This window comes from Sapajus apella, unplaced genomic scaffold, assembly GCF_009761245.1.
Source record: "Sapajus apella isolate SASKATOON/1434 unplaced genomic scaffold, GSC_monkey_1.0 scaffold25, whole genome shotgun sequence".
In the NCBI taxonomy this organism is placed as follows: domain Eukaryota; kingdom Metazoa; phylum Chordata; class Mammalia; order Primates; family Cebidae; genus Sapajus; species Sapajus apella.
The window spans coordinates 18,598,324-18,611,629 of record NW_022436965.1 but is presented as its reverse complement, the minus strand read 5'-3'; the positions used below and the strand labels follow the sequence as shown (position 1 = coordinate 18,611,629).

The 13,306-nt window shown below is 42.9% G+C and overlaps 1 protein-coding gene and 1 pseudogene across 2 annotated transcripts in view; both read left to right on the top strand.

Moving 5' to 3' along the window:
- Positions 1-3,684, top strand: part of FMO1 (flavin containing dimethylaniline monoxygenase 1) — a 23,961-nt gene extending 20,277 nt beyond the window's left edge. For both annotated transcript variants that reach the window (XM_032291399.1, XM_032291400.1), the window contains 2 exons: positions 639-711; positions 2,909-3,684. In XM_032291399.1, the coding sequence (XP_032147290.1) occupies positions 639-711; positions 2,909-3,251 (416 nt within the window). In that variant the 3' untranslated portion in view covers positions 3,252-3,684. The remainder of the gene's footprint in view (positions 1-638; positions 712-2,908) is intronic.
- A 940-nt stretch (positions 3,685-4,624) lies between these two features.
- On the top strand, positions 4,625-12,954 carry LOC116559956 (annotated as a pseudogene).
- The last annotated feature ends 352 nt before the right edge of the window (positions 12,955-13,306 follow it).

The following is a 13,306-nucleotide window of genomic DNA, read 5'->3' as shown; positions in this document are numbered from 1 at the left end:
GTGTTGACCAGGATGGTCTCGATCTCTTGACCTCGTGATCCACCCGCCTCGGCCTCCCAAAGTGCTGAGATTACAGGCTTGAGCCACCGCACCCGGCCTCATTTTCTTTTTAAGAGACAGGGTCTCACTATGTTGACCAGACTCGTGTGCGGTGGCTATTCATAGGCATGATCATAGATTACTGCAGCCTGAAACTCCTGGTCTTAAGCAATCCTCCCACCTCAGCCTCCTGAGTAGCTGAGACTACAAACATGCACACTGTACTCAGCTACCTGTTATTTTGACTAAAACAAAATGACAATTAACAGTTCTATCAGTTGACTGAATCAACTGCTTTAATCAAAAATTTTAAACACAAGCAACTGAGTGACAAAATTCAGCCAAACTAGTTGTTGTAAGATTCTGCCATACCAATTAACTAGTGAGATGACCAGATGTTTATCTTTTCAGCTGACGGCATTATTACCAGGAGCATACATCCAGTCATGTCAGGCTGCTAACATTTTTGCCAGAAGGATCAATGAGTAGCCAGTACTAGACACGAAAGGAGAACTGTAGTAAAGCATCTTTATCTATAAGTCAACAGCTCGACCTAAACTTAAATTGCATTTTTGGATTTTTTTTTTTTAATCCTACAGGTGTAAATAAGTTACCACCACCAAGTGTCATGATAGAGGAAGTTAATGCAAGAAAAGAAAACAAGCCTGGTCGGTAAGTTAAGTATTTATGCACCCTTTTTAAATTATAACTGAAATTGGTAAAAACAATAGCAGAGAGATGGAAGTTACATTGGAGAAAAAAAATGAATCATCTGAGACTTAGATGAAAAATGCTAGGAGAGCCTATTTAAGAAGAGAAGGGAAAGGGGAATTTACAATTTTCCTAGGCCATCCTGGCCAACACGGTGAAACCCCATCTCTACTAAAAGTACAAAAAATTAGCCGGGTGTAGTGGTGCATGCCTGTTGTCCCAGCTACTTAGGGGGCTGAGGCAGGAGAATTGCTTGAAACCAGAAAATGGAAGTTGCAGTGAGCTGGGATTGCGCCACTGTACTCCAGCCTGGTGATAGAGTAAGAGTCTGTCTAAAAAAAAAAACAGAACTTTTAGTGTCCCCAAAGTTATCACTTCAGCTCATGGTTTTATAGCATCACATAGAGTTTTTATTCCAAGCCAAGTACTACATAATTAACCCTAATATACCAGGTATATTATTCCATACCTTATCCGTAATTAGCAGGCAAGCAATAGTACCTATTTACTCTGACACTAGAAGTGTCTGCTCATTCATTCATTGAACAGGTCTTTATCAGCTCTATTGTTTTTACTCAGATTGTTGCTTTTGCTTTTTATTTTCAATTGGCTGGGAAAAAGGAAAGAGAAGAAAAATAAGATTTTGTGATATGTGAAAAAGTATATGAAATGAAAACTATATTGGCCATAAATAAAATTTTATTAGAACACAGCCATGTTTATTCATTTACGTATTGTCAATGGCTGTTTTCGTGTCACAGCACCAAAGTTGTTTAGCAGTTGAGATAGAAACCATAATGTGGCCCTCAAAGCCTAAGGCATTTACAGTCTGGCCTTTTTCAGAATAAAGTTTGTTGACCACTTCTCTGTGGGAAAGGTTTTCACTTGTGCCGTGCTCTGTGGCTACCACTCAAGGCCAGAGATAAAAGAAGGCTGATGGCCAGCAAAGTAAAGAGCCTTGGCCCTCCCCTTTCACTCTCAATCCAACCAAAACATTTCGGATTGTATCCACTTTATTGTTTTATCTATTCATCTGTTTCTGGGTTTGATATAAATTTTCACTTGAATCAAAGGTTCTGTGGGGAAAAAAAATAGCAAGTTTTTAAATCATTGCATCTAAGGAAATTATTATCACTCTCTTATTCATACACATTCCCAAACTTCAAGGGTTGATCTATCCTTGTCAAAGTATCAAACTCCAAAACAATAATAGTATTTTAGATGTTTCTTCTTTATCCTCAACCTGGGATATAATTTGATCTTCATTATGGAACTCCAGTGTAATAGATAACTAATCAGAACTACTATACAATGAAAATCTTCTTGTCACACAGGCCAGCAAACAATTTTAGGGGCCAGGTGCAGTGGCTTATGCCTGTAACCCCAGCACTTTGGGAGGCTAAGGCGGGAGGATCACTTGAGCTCAGGACTTTGAGACCAGCCTGGACAACATGGCAAGCCCCCATCCCTACCAAAAAAAAAAAAATAAGTTATCCAGGCGTGGTGGCACATGCCTGTAGTCCCACCTATTCAGGAGGATGAGCCAGGAGGATCACTTGAGCTGAGGAGTTCAAGGTTGCAGTCAGCTATGATCATGCCACTGCACTCCAGCCTGGGTGATAGAGCAAGGCCCTGTCTCAGAAAGAAAGAAGAAAGAAGAAAGAAGAAAAAAGAGAAAAGAAGGAAAGAAAAGAAAGAAAGAAAGAAAGAGAGAGAGAAAAAAAGAAAGAAAGACAGAAAAGATTGATTAATTAGCATTTCAGGGAATTTTGCCCTATGGATTTTTGTGGCTTTTCACATTATACAAATCACTGGATGTATTATTACTGAATAATGGAATTTTATAAAGATTTAGAAATTTTAAAATACATTTTCCTCTAGAAATTGCTAATTATTTTACAAAAGAACTACGATGTACTATGAGCATTCAGAGCACCCATTGAAACCCATATGTATAAAGTTTCTTTGAAAAGACTCATCTTGATTTAAGAAACAGAAGGAGACCATTAGATAGCTAGGGAAATAAAGTGGAAAATGCAGAAACCATCCCAAATTCTGCAGCAGTATTTGTTTGCTTTGGGTACTTTTACTTGTTCTAAGATTATCATAATTAATTTTTTTTGTCTTCACCTTTTCCCCCAATCTTCCTTTTATAAAGGTTTGGCTTGTGCTATTGCAAGGCTTTACAAACAGATTATATCACATACATAGATGAACTCCTGACCTATATCAATGCAAAACCCAACCTGTTCTCTATGCTCCTAATGGATCCACACCTGGCTCTGACCGTCTTCTTCGGCCCATGCTCACCATACCAGTTCCGCTTGACTGGCCCAGGAAAATGGGAAGGAGCCAGAAATGCCATCATGACCCAGTGGGACCGAACATTCAAGGTCACCAAAGCCCGAGTTGTACAAGAGTCTCTGTCTCCCTTTGAAAGTTTTCTTAAACTCTTCAGCTTTCTGGCTTTGCTTGTGGCTATTTTTCTGATTTTCCTATGAGTAAAAGATTTCTAAATGGCAGATGCACAGAGTAGATTTGCAATGCTCCAATTCCTCTCTTATGGCAATACTGCTGCCTTCACAATTATAAACCATATCCGAACAGTGAAAGCCACCCTGTCGCTTCCCTGGCTGGCCCCAGGGCTACCACTGGTATTCCTGAGCCTTTCCCAGCTCCACATATGTCTAATGCTAGAGAATGGTAACTAAGATTTCTGTGCATTTGAAGGTTGTTGGAAAGTTACAGGTTCATTTTAGAAAGAAAGCTGTTCTTGACAGCACTCTGAGCCACCATAGCTCTTTCCCATGTAAACTGTTTTCACAGATCTCAACTAAAACCCCTTAGTTCACAAAAGCTTGTGTTGTGCTGAAATGGTGCTCTTATAGTATTGGTTTATTAAAAGCAAAAAAGAAACCTAGAAATTGATTGTTTCAAGTGGTCTTTTGTTCTCTTATTAAAGGTTGGGAAAAGAGAGAAGAAGATGGAGAGCCTATGAATAAAGCCTATAAAAAGATAGGGGGTTCAATGAGTTAGGTCAAGAGTTTCCCAAAGGACTGTACCTGCCTGGGACTGCTCATTCCTCCAGAACACTCTTTATGACAAAGCTGGTACTCCAGCTGGCCTCCCAAAGACCCAAATCAGATTCCACAGAAAACCATCACTTCCATGGGCTCTTACAGCCAGCCTCCAGCAGCCAAAGGAAAAAACCCACCTGCTCAGATCCTGCTTCACAACCCTGCTGTAAGAGACAAATGGAGCTGCCTCCCTTTAAAGAGTCAGTGAGAACCAACCAAATTCAACTGGAATTTGTTAGATAAAGAGCACAGCCAAGAAACCTTTAATAGAGAGAAAGCAGGGAAAGGAAAAAAAGGAAAGAAAAAGAGGAACAGGCCGGGCGTGGCGGCTCAAGCCTGTAATCCCAGCACTTTGGGAGGCCGAGGCAGGTGGATCACGAGGTCAAGAGATCAAGACCATCCTGGTCAACATGGTGAAACCCCGTCTCTACTAAAAAAAAAAAAAAATACAAAAAATTAGCTGGGCATGGTGGCGCGTGCCTGTAATCCCAGCTACTCAGGAGGCTGAGGCAGGAGAATTGCCTGAACCCAGGAGACGGAGGATGCAGTGAGCCGAGATCGCGCCATTGCACTCCAGCCTGGGTAACAAGAGCGAAACTCCGTCTCAAAAAAAAAAAAAAAAAGAAAAGAAAAAGAGGAACAAAAGCAAACATGTCAAAAGCAGCAGTTTTTGACCAAACTAGACCCAGCATATCTCACAGTTACATCTGATGAAGATATGACTCATAGCCAGGAAAGGCTTTGCTTCACTTCACCTTGTGACTCGTATGGAAAACCCTGTGAGTAGCCATCGCCTCATGGAGAGGTCCACGGTTTGGATGCAGGGACAAGATTCAAACACCGTGGAGTCAGGAAAGAGTGAGCTCTGTAGGGCAAGTACAGATACAGATCAGTTCTCCCCAACTTTGGTTGGCTCTGCCAACTCCTCAGTATTGTTCCATTTCTTACTTTTCCTTATGACCTATTTCACTCTTACCATTGACACTCATGATGAAGAATTTCCCTGAATGCATACAATCTAGATTACTCCTAAAAATGCTTTTCTCTCCATTGAAACAAAGCTGATATTTTAACTTTCCAGCTGGCTGGGGGAAAGTTTAGTGCCCAATGTGAAATAGGGCAGGATAAACTCCCCAGGCCCTAGTGGCAAATCATGACACAAGCGGGCACCTGAACCTAATCATGTTTACTATAGTGGGAGACTGAGTATACATATGGACAATGACCAGACCATCTACAGCAATAGATTTCTAACCTACAACCCCTGTAGCAATTAGCTCAGAACAGTCAGGACTTGGTTAATGAGTGCCAGCTTCTCTACTTGTTGCCCCTGCTTCCCACTCAGGAGCGACCAAAAAAGCCAAATAAGTTTCCCAAACCAGTTCCATATGATGGCTTGCTTCTAATTAACCCATCTCCATCTTCCCCACGCCAGCAACCATTGAGAGTACCTGAAGCCTTCTCTTTGTTTCACTATAAACATACACAAACACACACACAAAACCTCCCCTGCTGCCTTTGAATCTGTGCAAACATTAGTGGTGGTACCAGTAAAAAACACATGTTATGTAAAGACTACAGAAATAATGCTGTACGTTTTGTACTATTTTAAAATTAATAAAATTCCAACTGTTATCTCAATCCTCACAATAATGATGTGATTGGGGAGACGACTGTACTACATACACAATTTGACAAGAAAACTCAGACAAGTAGATGTCAATTGATTTGTCCCAGGTAACAGGTAAAATGTGGCTGAGTCAGAACATGAGTTTTCAGAACATACATCTCGGGCCCTTTACCATTTAAGCTCACAGCCGCCAATGTTCAAATGACTCCAGGAACCTTAGTAGTGATATCGCAAAAGTTGTATTACAAGAATGTTACTCCGTGAAAGTATCTGTCGGTCTCCCTCTCTTTCCTACTCTCCCTGTGAATGTGTGTGGGCCTGTCTGCCCATCAGTCTGTCATGCCATGCCCAGAATTTCCTCTTTTCCTTTGTATACACATTTAATTTCTGAATCCATGGGTCTGAATCTCCACAAGCATCTTTGTCCCTTTCTCCCTCCCTTTTTTTTCCCGACTATGGCTATGCTAGGCCTACTCTATGACCATACTACAGAACAGACTCAATAGAAAGAAATGTTTCTCATTTCTAGTCTAGAAATTACTCCATACATGCTACTGAAAAAAGTATCATTTTTTCCATTCAGAAAAAAAATTGAGTGACTTCTCATAAATCTAGGAAAATAGGAAATATGTAAAACATGTTGATGTTACTTGCTCTGTTTCTTGCATACTATTTACATTAGACGAGCTTCTGAGGCATTTCATCTCAGAGTAATTTTACATTTTCTGAAATTATTTTTTAATGTACCCCCTGCTAGACCAGTCTTAAGTTATCTATCTTCTCATGTACCAATGCTCTGGGTCTTTCAACATGACCCATCATGTGGAGATACTTGGAGAAACAAGCCCAGTGCTTAGGAGCGAGGGCTCTGCCACTTATTAGCTATGCGACCTTGAGCAAGTCATTTACTTTTCCTAAGCCACAGTTTTGCCTTCTATAACATAGAAGTTATAGAAGTTATTTTCTGAGAATTTATTTTGCCTCATAAGGGTGTTATGAGGATTAAATGGCATGATCCACATAAAGTACTTAGCATAAATATGTACAAGGTATATGTTCAACAAATATAGCTATTATTACTGTTACCTAAGCAAGATCTATGTTTTATTGCCTGATTTATTTTTTCCAGGTTATAGATCTAATTCCTCATAGGGCATTTACACCACAGTATATCACAGGCTTCTCAAGTGCAGTGTGCCTGAAATTAACCTCCTTAGTTTCCCGAACAGTTCCCTTACTTAACTGCTGATGTCATCATACTTACCCTCTGTAGGGAAATGATTAATTATGCCGTATAACATCTTCACTATCTGTGGTATACAAAGATTGACGCTAAATGATCATATCATTGGAATGTCAAATGTGCCCAGTGAGATTATAAATGAAAAATCCTTGCTGGTTTGGCAGTGTCTGAATTACTTGTCCTTGTGCCCAAGCATAACCTAGGGAACATCCACCCTTGAGGTAACCGTGGCCATAGTTAGTGCCGCATAGCCAATAGGTCCCATTTGGAGCTAGCCAATAAATACCTGGTCACTGCAATTGGTGGCATGCCAGTCAGTGTCTCATAATATGATAATGTGGTCACAGTGTTCTCCAGGTATCCACCCCATCTCGCTTCTACTGTTTGGCCATAGGTCCTTGGTGTGGTTTCTTTGCTACCAGCACAAGGGAACATTCTGGCTGAGTTGGCCAAACGAAGGAGTGAGCCAGATAAATCAATCACAAATTTGCATTACTCCATTTTGAAAATGGGCCATCGTTTGGGGCGTGGTTACTAACTTCTGTTTTAGTTGCCGGGGATGCTAAAGTGAGAGCTAATGAGCTGGTCCTTTTTATTGAAAACCTTTTCCCATGTCCTTGTTTTTAAATGTTTTTAATGGGCCAACTGTGTATATTGTCTCTTGTAATGCCAGCACTAAGAATACCTGACCATTTTTGAGATGTAATAAATTCTATCCAGTCCTGACTTGGAAGGGGGATATCCACCATGGCAGGCCACAGCCACTGGAAAAAGGCATGAGTCTGAATGTCCAGCAAGTGTCCTTTTGTACTCTGTCTGCATAATCCTGAGCCCATTGTAGAAACAGGTTTTTATCATGGGCATCAGTGGGTGGCAGTAGCAAGAAGGTGTAGGGATATATGATTAATAATAGCAAGACTGTGAAATTTATTTAGTTACTAACAGGTGTTCAGACAAGGCAAGTTCCTCTGTTCTTTATAAGACAGCAGTTGTCAACATATCTAGGATGATAATTGTAATGGTTATTGTACAATAAATATAGACATTCCTTTGTATACAGGCCTGGTCCTGTGTCTTGGGTTTAAGCAGTCCACAACAGCTTTGTCTGCTTCTAATCCTGCGTTGAAGGTTGATGTTTAGTGAACTAGAGGCAAAGGTCTTTGGTGGGAGTTACAGTCCACTCAGGAGGTTGTATCTTATTTAAGACGAAACATGTGAATCCACAAGTCTATACCCTCGAATTTTGTGGCACATGGATTAGTCAATAGTACCTGGTATGGGCCCTTCCACTGGGGTTGAAGGAAGTCCTTTATTAGCTGTCCTTTCCAGTAGACAAAATCTCCGGGTTGCAGATCATGACCAGGCACCTTATCTATAGGGAGCACATTGTGAAAGGAATTATTTACCAAATCTTGATATTTTTTTTTTTTTTTTTTGGATGAAGTCTCATTCTTTCACCCAGGCTGGAGTACAGTGGCGAGTGGCTTATGGCGAGTGGCTTATAGAAACTTCCACCTCCTAGATTCAAGTGATTTTTCCGCCTCAGGCTTCCGAGTAGCTGGGACTACAGGCGCACACCACCACACCCAGCTAATTTTTGTATTTTTAGTAGCGATGGCATTTCACCATATTGGCCAGGCTAGTCTTGAACTCCTGACCTCGTGATCCGCCCACCTCGCCCTCCCAAAGTGCTGGGGTTACAGGTGTGAGCCACCACGCCCAGCCCAAATCTTGATTTTTTTAAGGTAATAAATGTGTCCCTCACAATATTGCAATTATATCTCCCTTGAGAAGAGCTGGATTGGTTATGTTCATTCCCAAATACTTGGGCCTTCCTGTTATAATTTCATAAGGGGAAAGTTGATGTTTTCAAAAGGCGTGGATCGGAGTGTAAGCAGCACTAGGGGGGGTGCTTTGGGCCAGGGGAGGTGAAAGGCCTCTGTGAACTTAGCCAATTGTTTTAAACATTCCATTGGTCCTTTCCATCAGGCTGAAGACTGGGGATGGTAGGCACAATGGAAATGTTGAAATATGGGCCAAATTTTACAAACATTTTGAATAATCTGGCCAGTAAAGTGACCTCCCCTGTCACTGTGAAGTTCACAGGGGACTCCCCACAGTGAGATAATTTTTTCTAGTAGAATTTTCCAACTGCCATGGCTGTTGCTTGCCTGCAGGGAAAAGCTTCAACCCAATGGGAAAACATCCAGACCATTAATAAAATGTACTTATAACCTTGAGAGGATGGCAGCCAGATAAAATCAAGCTGCCATACCTCAAAAGGTCCAGCCAGGAGCAAAAAACAAATGACCCTGGGCCCCATGAAGGGGCTTTCCTAAGTTATATTTGGGACAAATAACACATTGAGAGTAACCTTTTTGTGCCACTGTGAAAGATGGTTTTCAGCAATGTTCTTTACACCAGGATATTATTTTATCTAGATTCCAATGGGTTAGATTATGAACTTATTCTGACACCTGACATCCCACTGGAATAATGGGTTTATTATTAGGTCCACACCATATTTCCATTTCAAGAGACAAGTATCCCCTGCCTGTTTCCAAGTAGATTTCTCTTTTGTAGGAGCTATGCTCTGGGTTTCTTTCAACATGTTTTTAAGTATTTCGGGTTTTGTGGCCATTTCCTGGATTGGGACTGGTGATTCGGATGCTGCTCTTTTAGCTGTGGCATCAGCCAGTTGGTTATCCTGACTTTCTGTGGTGCCTAATCTTGAATGACCAGGAATTTTTTTTTTTTTAGACAGAGTTTCGCTCTTGTTACCCAGGCTGGAGTGCAATGGCGCGATCTCGGCTCATCACAACCTCCGCCTCCCGGGTTCAGGCAATTCTCCTGCCTCAGCCTCCTGAGTCGCTGTGACCAGGAATTTTTATAGTTGCCAAACATTTTGGTTTTAGAATAGCTTCTAACGGCTCTGATACTTGTTGTCCATTTTTTATGGGTTGCCCTAAGGAGGTTAAATATCTTCTCTCTTTCCATAACCTACCAGAGTCATGAGCAACCCCAAAAGCATAGCATCTGTCAGTGTGTTTGCAAACTTGTCTTTTTGCCAATGACAAGCTGGGGTCAGAGCAATCAATTTGGCCACTTGAGCTGATCGGGCCTGGGGAAGAGGACTGGCTTTAGTTACCTCAGGTAAGGAAATCACAGCATATCCTGCTCTAAAATTTTCATCCTCTCCTCTTGAATAAGACCCAGCTGTATACCATTCTATCTCAGCATTATCCAGTGGCATCTCTTATAGGTCTGTCCCAGAGGAGGGAAGTCAGTTAGTCATCAGAACACAGTCACAAGGGGTTTTGTCGGAAGGGCCCGGTAAGAGATTAAGATTATTACAGCAGGAAAGAGTAATATTGGGAGATGATAAAAGAAAAATTTCATAAAAGGCTAATCAGCTGACAGACAGATGTAGAGTATGATGAGAGTTTAGAAGGGTCTCAAGAGAATGTGGCACAAAAAATGGTAAGGGGGGAACCCATAATTATATCTTCAAAAGGTTTGTACAGAGGGTCATGGCTGCTATGCCTGTCACACAGGAAGCAGCCCTAGAGCCACAGGATACAGGTGTTAGCTGTAATAGCCTATAGGTCTCTGATGATCACCACGTCTCTTGTCAGTACCCCAGAGGCAGTACCTTCAGTAAAAGGGAGAAAGACAATTTGCAGTTTGGGTGCCTGAAAGCTGGAGCATTAGTTAGATTTCCTTTATTTGTTGTATGGCTGATTGTCCCTCTGGAGAACACATGATGGGATCAGGTTGTATATTTTTTAGGTATGCATACAGAGGTTGACACATAAGGGAGAAATATGGTATCCAGTTTCTACAATAGCCTGCCAGGCCCAAGAATCCTCTAAAATTTTTCTTAGTGATGAGCATTGGGAAAGCTAAAATTTATCTCACTCTGTGGGGGTTTATACTCAGTTTTCTGACCAAGATAATATGCCCCAAATACTTAGCTTTCGGTAAGCATAGCGGAAGTTTGTCTTTGGACACTTTGTGTTTCTTGGTGGCTGTCTGATGAAAATATTATCTGCTTCATGAAAATATTATCCAGGTTTGCAAGTGTACGTGTTTATTTGAATGTAAATCACTGTTTCTTGGAACCTTATGTTTTTTTCTTAAAATTATTCTGAATCTAAATACAGTATGTATTACTTTAGCCTTCCCTACACAATACTTACAAAAGGCTTTTCTTTCTGTTCATGAATGGATGCCTGTATGTGATTGTTGTGTGTATGTACAGCTTTAAGGACAATTTCAGAAATGCATTAGATGAATGACATTTTATAAAGCGATCACAATTGATTTCTACAGGCTATTACTGTATGTCTCATATTGATTCATGATCCAGGAAGTTTTATGTATTTAAAAAATTGCTATTGCATTATATTTTTCCAATTTGGGGGGAAGAAAATAGCTGTTTTAGTGTCTGTAGCCACAATAAATGTGAGCAGGAAAAAAAAAAGACTATCTTCCTGAGAGGATACATAGCGTATCTGGACAAAGGAGAAGGTAGTCCACATACTGAATGAGTGCTGAGCCCTGGGGAAAAATTAAATCCTCTAAATCAGCTTTTAATATTTGGGAAAAGTAAGTGGGACTTTCTGTATATGCTTTGGGTCATTACAGTCCACATATATTGCTGTTCTTTTCAAACAAAGGCAAACAAATACTGACTGTCTGGATCTAAGAGAATACTAAAGGCGGCGCTACCGAGATGCACAACTGAGAAACACTGGCTGGTAGTGGGTGTAGCTAATACAAGGTGTGGGTTGCAGACTACTGGGTACCTGGATATTACAATATTGTTTATTGCCCTCAAGTCCTGCACAAATCTCTGTTCTCTCCCACCTGGTTTATTTACAGGGAATATACGGCTGTTGCAGGGACTCGTGCAGGGAATAATGAGCCCCTTTTCCAGATAATCTTGTATGATAGGGGCAATTCCATCTATGGCTTCCTGTCGTAGACAATATTGTTTAAGGTTGGGTAGGGGTTTCTTTGGGTTCATCTCTACTATTATCAGAGTGGCTGAGAATATTTTCCCTATACCTGTATTTGACTGAGACCATAAATGGGAGGGGACATCCTTGAGCAAGTGCTCTGCTTCTGGCGTTAACAGGAAAATTGGGGAAGCTAAAAAGAGTTTTGTAGTTTCCTGCTTTTTATTCCAAAGTTTTCTCTCTCTCCCAATATTTCCTCCTGTCTCCATTTCATTTTCCCGGTCACAAGCTGATGTTTTAACATTACTTCTACTAAATTGTGGTACATTGTCAGGACATTTTTTAATTCGGTATTTTTGGTGCCCCGGCTCCAATTCTAAAAAAAAAGTTCACCTTTTTATGAAAAAGAGAGATGGGCATTCTGGATGTTGAGGAGATTACAGCCCAAAAGATTGACAGGGGCCCCAGTGCATACAAGAAACATACTGCAGCAAGCACCGGCCCCCGCCCCAGCGAAGCGCAGAGAGAGCGCCGAGTCCCGGAAGGCGAGGACCGCCTGCCGCCCGCCGCCCGCCCCCGAGCCCGCCTCCCCCGGCGCCAAAGGCGCGGCGGCCGCGCCCCCCAGCCCGGCGTGGAGCGAGCAGCAGACTCAGGTGGGGCTGGAGCCCGAGCGGGAGCCGGGGCCTGTGGGGAGCAGCGAGCCCGGCCTCAGACAAAGGGGCCGGCGGGGCCGAAGTGGCGCGGACCTCGAGTCCCGGCAGAGGAAGCACAAGTGCCACTACGCGGGCTGCGAGAAAGTTTACGGGAAATCCTCGCACCTCAAGGCGCACCTGAGAACTCACGCAGGCGAGAGGCCCTTCGCCTGCAGCTGGCAGGAAGAAGTTCGCGCGCTCCGACGAGCTGGCACAGCACTACCGCACGCACACCGGCGAGGGGAGGTTCAGCTGCCCCATCTGCGAGAAGCGCTTCATGCGCAGCTACCACCTGACCAAGCACGCGCGCCGCCGCGCCAGCTTCCACCCCGGGCATGCAGCAGCGGCGCAGCGGGGACTCGCCGACCGGCTCCCTCAGCGACTACAGCCGCTCAGACGCCAGCAGCCCCACCGTCAGCCCGGCCAGCTCGCCCTGAGCCCGCCACAGCCATGAGCAGCCGCTCCCGCCCCGTCCTGAGTCCCTGGCCTTTTGTAATAAGAAAGAAGAGAGAGAACTCGATGCAAAGTCCACGAAAAAAGAATTTTCTTCACCTCAGGTGTCAAAGTAAATTTGTCTGAAAAACACACACACACACAAATTTCGAAAAACATCACCCACCAATTGCACAATAGACCCACAAAGTTGAGATTCAGCAGTGTTGAACCCCCTTTTTCAGGGATGGACACGTTCCACGAGGTCAGTGAGGACACCCCTTCCTGCAGTCTTACTCTGTACATAGATTTGCACTCTGGAGTTTTCTGTTAGGTTCGGGAACACGCTGGGGACAGAGCAAGCCAGCCAGTCTGGACCTCAGTGTCTGGCTGGCTGGCCAGCCTGTAGGTCTCTTGGGAGCAGACGTGGTCACTGACGTTTGTGCTTCCACGGCGGATTCCTAAGCTGTGGGCCGGAGCTCTCCCTACCCGCCCCACCCAGCCTCTGGCCTCTGGCCTTT